At 37.3% G+C, this 9,509-nt stretch overlaps 1 protein-coding gene across 2 annotated transcripts; it reads left to right on the top strand.

Moving 5' to 3' along the window:
• Positions 1 to 2,341: 2,341 nt before the first annotated feature.
• LOC109071633 (phosducin-like) lies at positions 2,342 to 8,337 on the top strand. 2 transcript variants are annotated; one of them, XM_042772006.1, is made up of 4 exons: positions 2,342 to 2,432; positions 3,911 to 3,976; positions 6,082 to 6,230; positions 7,182 to 8,337. In XM_042772006.1, the coding sequence occupies exons 2-4, from the start codon at positions 3,931 to 3,933 to the stop codon at positions 7,698 to 7,700; spliced, it is 714 nt and encodes a 237-aa protein (XP_042627940.1). In that variant the 5' UTR covers positions 2,342 to 2,432; positions 3,911 to 3,930; the 3' UTR covers positions 7,701 to 8,337. The 2 variants fall into 2 exon arrangements, with proteins under 2 accessions (XP_042627940.1, XP_018943612.1); XM_019088067.2 differs by having other exon boundaries at positions 2,393 to 2,432; positions 3,862 to 3,976.
• Positions 8,338 to 9,509: the final 1,172 nt, after the last annotated feature.

Here is a 9,509-nt window from a genome sequence, read left to right as displayed (position 1 = left end):
TGGTAACACAGTCACTGCATTACTATGGTGGTTATACATTTTAAGGTATAGAGCAGATTTGTGTAGTTCACATAGTTCGTTTTATTATAACATTATAGGATTTCATAATAAATATGGTTATAAATTCTAAAATAAAAAATGCTTCAAATGTTTGCTGAAATGTTATTACAATTTATTTTTTTTTATTGTAAATGTCTGGCAACCACAGCTGCCATATTTTCAAATTTGACAGAATATGTGAACATTAACATGCTCAGTTTTTTATACACACACTGTTATACCAAAGTTTGGACACATACTGAATTTATGCTTCTCATGGACCTGAAAAACTTTTGATTCACTTACATTTAAATGGTTGATTTTTTTTTTTTTAAGAAAAATAAATGGCATGATTTGAGAAGGAAAAGCAATCAACAAGTCTTCATCATACATGTAAACTCTATCAGTAGACACGGTTAAAAAGATCCCAGTATCCGCCTCATGAAGTTAAAATAGAATAAAGTACGCAAAGCTGTGATCTATATAGGTCATAGAGGCTGCTGAGGTATTTGTTTAGAGGATATTGGCAGACTTATCAAGGGATCCGAAGAAAAAGTTAAACAATGAGTAATGCTATACAGTACCCAACAAAGTGAGTCAAAAAAGGCTGTAAATACGCCAAAGAAATTATTGTGCAAACAGCTGGTTGGCAGATTGCCCTGCTGAGATAAAGCGTGAGTCTGCTGATATAACATCATACTGTAGTTGCTGGGAGATCTCTCTGCTGCCCACTCACACAGCAGCTTATGAAACCTTTAAGACATTTCAGTGGATTTTACCACCATCTGGTGATGCGTGAAAAACTTATTTTTTGATGACTGTTTCCTTTTTCTAGACGTATTTACTCCTTTTTTTGTGCCATTGCAGAGGGTGAGAGATTGTAAGGTAAGCTGAGATAAGAAGGACATGGAACAACATGTTAGAATCACCTACACCTGCAAGTCATGTGCAGACAGGAGGGGATATCAGTCTGTACACCAAGTCTCTCTTACCCAAGAGTACCTAACCCAGGTGTCATAACACTTCACATTCATGTCATAACACATAAATGCAACAAAAACTGTTAGAGATGTAATCGCCAGCAAACATCATGAAGATGAAAAACACATTATGAAATTACGGTTCCCACACCATTTTCAGTTATTCAGTATAGCTGGATAATAATAAAATGAAAACAAAAATAATACAATAAAATTTCTTTAATAGACACTGTCCTCTCTCTCAAAAAATTCTTCTTCTTTATTAAATAGACATTTCCGTGAGTTTTCCAGGTCTTAAAAATATGGTTAATTTTATGTTAAATCAACCTTCATAAGCATGTACAGTAAAATATTAGGCTTATTTGTTAAATAGAGGGTTGAAAAACTATAAATTTAACTTCAAGAAACAAGTTTCCACAACTACATGATTCTGAAGTCCACTGTTCTCAAAACTGTTTAGTTCAGTTTACATACATTCAGTAATTAAAGGGTTACTCCACTGCAAAATTAAAATTTTGTAATTAATCACTTACCCCCATGTCGTTCCAAACCCGTAAAAGCTTTGTTCGTCTTCGGAACACAATTTAAGATATTTTAGATGAAAACAGGGAGGCTTGTGACTGTACCATAGACTGCCAAATAAATAACAGTGTCAAGGTCCAGGAAAGTCTGAAAAGCATCATCAGAATAGTCCAACTGCCATCAGTGATTCAACCGTAACATTATGAAGCGATGAAAATAATTTTTGTACACGACTTCATTCAACAATTCCTCTCCTCTGTGTCTCTCCAAATCAGCGTAGTGCCATTTTGGCAATTCTGAGCAGTAAGCATTTTCATTTTGGGATGGAGTACCCCTTTAAACAAACCTAACCTAAAAATGAACACTGATCACGCTAATGGTGACTTAAAAATTAAAATAAAACATCAAAAACACTAAATAAATGTTTTATCCTTTCAACATAAAATACAACTAAATGTACATATCCTCATAATTTCCCATGTTTTGACCAACCACATAAAAATAAAATTATTCAAGCACAAGGGATTATGGGTATTGCCACCAGGCCAGCCACAATGCTTCTCCAGTAGATATTAAGTGCAACAATATAGCTTTATGAGCTTTACTGAAAGCAAACTAAAACTGTTTACTTTACAGGTAAATACAGTGTTGCAGTGTGTGTGTGTGTGTGTGTGTGTGTGTGTGTGACAAACTAGAAGCTGGATTTCTTGCACTGTAAATGCCAGGCTGTGTTTTGTCTGTTTATCTCTCTCTGTGACGGGCTGCTTTAATTCCTCCACTGTAATCTTATTACATCACACCGTATTATTTCTGAGATGTAACCATGATGTCCATGGCATTATTATCTGAGACTGTACACAGCAAAGGCAGGTAGTCAAAGCAAACACTCAGGTAAGAATGACATTCCTCTGACTTTTCTGTTGTTTTGCTATACCTACATATAACAGATGGAAAATACTGAAATGGTTAATGATCACTTAAGCATGTTTATCTGAAATAGTTCTTACAGGTATTATACTGTATATGCAGGATGCTCAAACAATAGAAAAAAATAAATAACCTGGTGAGCAATATATTTCAGGTAATAATGTTTAATTATGCAGTTTTTGGTGTTTAGGTGTAAAATACTGCAACAACATATCTAAATTCTGCATAGGCCTTAGATAGACCTACTGTGCATGAATCCTGCAACTAGCACTTTTGCTAATGGAACTTGTTGATATGTGTGAAAATCTGAGGTAAAATAGAGGGATGACAAAGCAATCGGTAGGAGCTGGATTGAACAAGATTACTTCTGACGTATTTCTGAGTATGTCTTGTTCATAGAATCCAGTTGATCAGCACAATTCTTTGCTAAGATCACATGGTAGTGTTCTGTGAAAACCATATAAATGCAAGTGGTTTGTTAAGATTGAGATGCTCAACATTTCCATATTCAGGTGTGTATATGTGTAGCATTAGTATAATATTTAGTACATTAGTACAGCACTTTTACATGCAAGAAAACAGGAGCACAGTGGGCAAACCCATTAGTCACAACAATATAATCTGATCGTAGTTCTAATCCATCACCTATAAGAAAGTAATCTGCTAATTCCATCTCAACCTGGATAATTGTAACATACTCGGACAGTGTCAAGAGCTCATGCAGCAGAAATAAAATCTACTTTGGTTACATTAGAATAACTGCACTAGTGTAACTGATCGTCACATAAAACTTCCCATTTGTTTGTTCATCTCACATAGTCTGGAAATATAAAATGTGACCCTGGACCACAAAACCGGTCATAAAGGTCAGTTTCTAGAAATTGAGATTTATACAATATCTGAAAGCTGAATAAATAAGCTTTCCTTTGATGTATGGTTTGTTATGATAGGACAATATTTGGCCAAGATACAACTATTTGAAAATCTGGAATCTGAGGGTGCAAATAAATCTAAATACTGAGAAAATCACATTTAAAGTTGTCCAAATGAAGTTCTTAGCAAAGCATATTACTAATCAAAAATGAAGTTTTGATATATTTACAGTAGGAAATTTATGAAATATCTTCATGGAACATGATCTTTACTTAATATCCTAATGATTTTTGGCATAAAAGAAAAATTTATAATTTTGACCCATGCAATGTTTTTTTTTGGCTATTGCTACAAATATACCCCAGTGACTTAAGACTGGTTTTGTGGCCCAGGGTCACAAATGGAGAGAGAAAATATCAACCACCGTAGGTCATTTCTTAGAGGAGTTGCTCAAGATGGGCATATTCAGATGGAGCAACAACTTACTATTATTCTTCCATCCTTAAACTGAAACCACAAGCACAAACAAATTAGTAAAGGCTCAGAGGAACTGTAATTTCTATCATCAGCTCTACTAGGAGGATTCATCATGTCAGGTTCAGCTGAGATTGAGGAACTACCAGCAACACAAACAGGTGAGAAAAGATTGAATTACTGATATCGAAACAAAGAAAGAGCTACATTGTAGAGTATCCCTCTGATTGCAGAACAAGTCAAGTCAAGTTGAGGTTTAATGTCATTCCGCTACATGTGTGGACATACAGTGGAACGAAATGTTGTCCCTCACAGGACCACGGTGCTACATAAATACAGACATAAAACAATGAAGTAAAACAGTATAAACCTATACACAACTAACCTACTGACAGATTTTGACTATAAATACTATATATAAATATCTACCTATACATAAGCTAAAAAACAAAAAACAAACAAAATACAAACTATACAAATGCTACACATAAACACGGTACCTATACACAACTAACCTACTGACAGATTTAGTCAAGCAGCTGGCTGGGGAATAGTGCAAGATGATAAGTAGTGCATGAGCATGTAAACACATATTTGAGTCTTATGTGGGACTATGTACACAGCAGTGAGTGTGAAAAGTGTCTAGTGCTCATAGTGGAGATTTGCACAAAAAAAAAAAAAAAATTCAGACAGTTTTTCTGTGATGTGGTAAGGTTGGGGGGGGGGGTATTTGGGGGGTGGAGGAGGGGAGATGGTCCATGTTTCAGGAGGTAGAGGGTTTGTGTGGGGGTTTCAGAGGAGGGCGGGGTAATTTGAGTTCAGGGATCGCACAGCCTGGGGGAAGAAGCTGTTGAGCAGTCTGGCGGAGCGGGCTCTGATGCTACGGTAATGTCTACCTGATGGTAGGAGCTTGAAGAGACTGTGGGAGGGATGGGTGGGGTCCTTCACGATAATGTTGGTTTTGCTGGAGCATCCTGTAAGGAAAATGTCCAGGATGGAGGGGAGAGGGGCACCAATGATCTTCGCAGCTGTTTTCACTGTCCGTTGGAGGGTCTTGTGATGCAGCTGGTCAGCATGTTCTCTATGGTTCCTCTGTAGAATGTGGTGAGGATGGGTGGAGGGAGACTTGCTCTTGTCAAAGTGTAGGCACTGATGTGCCTTCTTTGAGAGTGACATGGTGTTGGTGGTCCAGGTGAGATCCTCTGTGATGTGCACCTCCAGGAATTTAGTGCTGCTGACTCTCTCCACAGTCGAGCTGTCGATGGTCAGTGGGGGGTGGTCAGTGGAGTTTCTCCTGAAGTCCATCACAACCTCCTTTGTCTTCTCCACATTGAGGGACAGGTTGTTAGTGCCACACCATTCAGCCAGCTGTGCCACTTCCTCTCTGTAGTTGTTGCTGATGATACCTACCACTGTTGTGTCATCCGCAAACTTGATGATGTGGTTGGAGCTGAACTTGGCAGTGCAGTTGTGGGTCAGCAGCGTGAAGAGCATTGGGCTGAGCACATAGCCTTGTGGGGCACCTGTGCTCAGTGTGGTAGTGTTCGAGGTGTTGTGGCCAACACGGACTGACTGAGGTCTTCCAGTTAGAAAGTCCAGGATCCAGTTAGAGAGGGAATTGTCAAGGCCCAGCAGGTTTAGTTTATTAATGAGCTGTTGTGGGATTATTGTGTTGAATGCTGAGCTGAAGTTGATGAACAGCATTCTGACATAGGAGTCTTTATTTTCTAGGTGGGTAAGAGCCAGGTGGAGGGTGGAGGAAATTACAGCGTCTGCAGAGCGGTTTGGACGGTATGCAAACTGGAGCAGATCGAGTGTGTTGGGGAGGCTGGTTTTGATGTTTTGCATGACTAACCTCTCAAAGCACTTCATCATGATTGGAGTCAGTGCTATGGGACGGTAGTCATTTAGACAGGGACACGTAATTTTTTTGGTACCGGTATGATGGTTGTGGATTTGAGACATGTGGGGACGACTGCCTGGCTCAGCGAGGTGTTGAAGATATCTGTTAGGACATCTGTCAGTTGTGCAGCACAGTCTTTCAGTACACGGCCAGGTGTACTAACATCCTGCTAACATCTATTCGTTATTTACACTAATGATGAGGTAATACGGGAGATTTCCCTCATTATGCTGTGATACACCCAAGATTATCTGTAATTAAAGGCTGCAGTCTGGAAACTGATTTAAACAAGATTTATTCAACAGCCCGTTGACTGAAATGACAAATTCAGATCTTAAATGACAAAAAAACATTGGATCTTAGGGCCCAAAGGTGTGATCCATGACTGGAGAAAGTTCAAACTTGAGAGTGAGGACCATGAAAGCGTCCCTTCCAACAAGAGAGAGCTCCTCAGACAAATGTCCAACCCCAAATCCAGTAATGACGAAACCCGGGAAACAGTCATCCACAAGGTAACAGGGAAAAATTCCCAACTGACATCTACACATATATAACACGCACAAGAAAATGAGTCATTTTAATTCCAAACACATCCCATCATTATAGCTTACCAGTCAAATGCACACAGCTACTCATTCTGTATAATTCATATTTTCCAAATTTTAAAATGATAGTAAAGTCATCAAAACTCTGAAATAATGTCAAATTATGCAGTAATTAAAACAATTTAAGCAAATCTTCATGAGGTAGCCATAGTGCCCTAATAAATTGTGTTGACTACATTTCTAAAGATTTTTAAATAAATGTTTTTGCATTTATTTGATCAACAATACATTTCTGTGATGCAAAGCTAAAATTTTCAGGAGTTATTACTCCAGGTGTCACATGACCCTTCAGAAATTATTCTCATATGCTGATTTGCTGCTCAAGAAACATTTATTATTATTATCATCAACGTTGAAAACACCTGTGCTGCTTAATATTTTTTTCTGGAAACCACAATATTTATTTATTTAGTCATTGTGGAAACCACAAAACATTTTTTAAGGATTCTTTGATGAACAGGAAATTAAAAACAACAACATGGATGTGAAATAGAAATCATTTGAAACACTTTTGATCAATTTAATGCATTCTTAATAATTAAAAGTATTAATTTCTTTGTCAAAAAAAATCTTAGTGACCCCAAACTTTTGAAGGGTTGTGTATATGTTTTTGCTTCACTATTCGGCCTACTCCATACTCCAAACAGAGAGAAATTTATACATAAACACAATTTATAATTTACAATTAAATACAAAACTAATTTAATGTGTTTAACACTAAATTGAACGGTTTTTAAGATAATCAAAATCATTTCAGAATCAATTCATATAAGTTTGTCCAGTATGTTGACTGGCAGTGTAAGAGTTGCTTCGCATATTTATTAAAATTGCTGTGTTGCTTTGTCTGCCCACATGCAGATGAGTGTTCAGGAGTACGAAATGATCAAAGAAGAGGATGAAAGCTGTCTGCGTAAGTATCGTAGGCAGTGCATGCAGGAGATGCACGAGCACCTGAGTTTTGGGCCTAAATTCGATGCTCTGTTTGAGTTGGATAGTGGGGAGGCCTTCTTGGATGTCATTGAGAAAGAGCACCGCCTAACCCTAGTGGTTGTGCACATCTATGATGATGGGATCAGAGGATGTGACGCTCTCAACAACTGCTTGACTTGCCTGGCAGCAGAGTATTCCACCGTCAAATTCTGCCGAATCCGAGCTTCTGCCACAGGGGCAGGTGAGCGTTTCTCAGATGACGTTCTGCCCGCCCTGCTGGTGTACAAGGCTGGAGAGCTGCTGGGCAACTTCATGTCTATCACAAAGCACCTGAATGAGGAGTTCTTCGCCATGGATGTAGAGAACTTCCTAAATGAGTACGGTCTGCTGCCAGAGAAAGAGTTCGCAGCCGGCCCCGATGAGAATGAGAATGCTGATGTGGAATAACTGAGGAAATTCAAAGGGTGGAAATGAATCACATTAGTCAACCTGTCAGACTTATTTCAGAGCTAGATCAAGTAATGATGCTGTGAATACTGGGCCATGACTCCAACAAACACACACACCTCAAGGCATCTACTAGCACGTGATTTACAGCGGTTAAATACTTCATAGTGTTATCAAAGGCACACAGTCATGCTTATTTCATTTGCCAGGGTACCCACAATTTTTGACTAATGAGTTTCCATGAATTTTCTATGCCCTTGACAGTAGTTTGTGATTACTTGATAAGGATTTTTTTTTTAAATCATTCAAATTAAGATCAACTCATTCATGAATCATTCTGACTGATTTATGAAGCAATTCGGCTGATTTGCATGGGGAAGGATGATTTTTCAGATCCATAGAGAAGTTCTCCACTGTATCGCGTCGCAGTGCTTTGGTCGACTCAAGTTTAAGTGCTGACTTCTTCTCCTTTCTCAAACCTGTTCCCCTTTCTCTTCTCAAAACTATTATGTCTATATAAGGCAAAAATGGCCAAAAAATTGTATTTAAAAAGACAAGGGAAATGATTCATTCACTTACAAATTGAACCATTTATTATGGTTTACAGAGAAGCTGATGGAATATTTTATTAAGGAGATAATAAATAATAATGTACACTATGTTAACAGGTTTGGGGTCTGTAATTTTTTAATAAGATAATACCTTTGTTCATCAAGGATGCATTGAACTGATAAAAAAAAAAAAGACTTTTTTTATTTCAAATTAACTCTATTCAAAGAATCCTGTAAAAATGCAGGGTTTGCACAAAAATATTAAGCAGCACAACTGTTGTCAATACTGACATTAAGAAGTGACAAAACAGCATAAAAACAACATATTAATGATCACTTAACAATCACATAACACCTTCTTAATAAATTACAAAACTTCAGCATTGCCATCACAGAAATAAATTACACTTTAAAATACATTTTTTTTATTCACTCAATGTGACTGTTTTATTGTATTTTTGATCAAATAAATGCAGTCTTAGTGAGCAAAATAAACTTTTTTCAAAACATACAGACCTCAAACTTAGTGTACATTCATTACAAAAATTTATATTTTGTATTAATTTCTCTGACATGTCTTCTGAGCATGCTTAGGTTTGCCACATGAAAGTCAAACTGTCACTGTACTTGTCATCCATTATGTATCGAGCTGCTATCTGCTTAATGAATAAATTATATGAGAAAAAAAAGTGTGATTTCATATGTTGTAATGCTGCATTACATGACACCAGAGTGACTTACTTCAATAAAACACAGAAAGGCCAAGCACACTCCTCACACCTATAGGTCTTCATGACTAGATTTGTGCTACAAATGCCATTCCAGGTAAAACGTGTCCTGACACGTACCCAACTAACTCACAAATCACAGGATGACTGTGTTTATAAGAGACTATTCATGTGTAAGTGCTTGTTTGAAGGTGCAGGTGAATGTGGTTTAGGTCAGCATATCATTGTTAAACCTAAATGACTTTAAGAATACAACAAGATGATTTTGGTACTTAGAACAGGGGTCTTTAAAAGGGGGTCCAACATTTTAGTTTGATCTGAAACTAGAAAAAAAAGAAACAGAAATATTAACTAAAATAAACCCCTAAAGTTCCTCTGTTTCACTGCCCTGTCACATTAGAATGTGAACATTTTTAATGGCTTTGCAATGTAGAAATCATAAAGTATGTACCACCAGTGGGTCCTTGGTCTGAAAAAACTTTTAAGACCCCTTATTTAGAAAAGAGGAGTGTCATTAAAGGAATAGTTCA

The sequence above is a fragment of the Cyprinus carpio genome, chromosome A2 (assembly GCF_018340385.1).
Source record: "Cyprinus carpio isolate SPL01 chromosome A2, ASM1834038v1, whole genome shotgun sequence".
Taxonomy (NCBI): Eukaryota; Metazoa; Chordata; class Actinopteri; order Cypriniformes; family Cyprinidae; genus Cyprinus; species Cyprinus carpio.
This window is presented reverse-complemented; position numbering and strand designations above follow the sequence as displayed.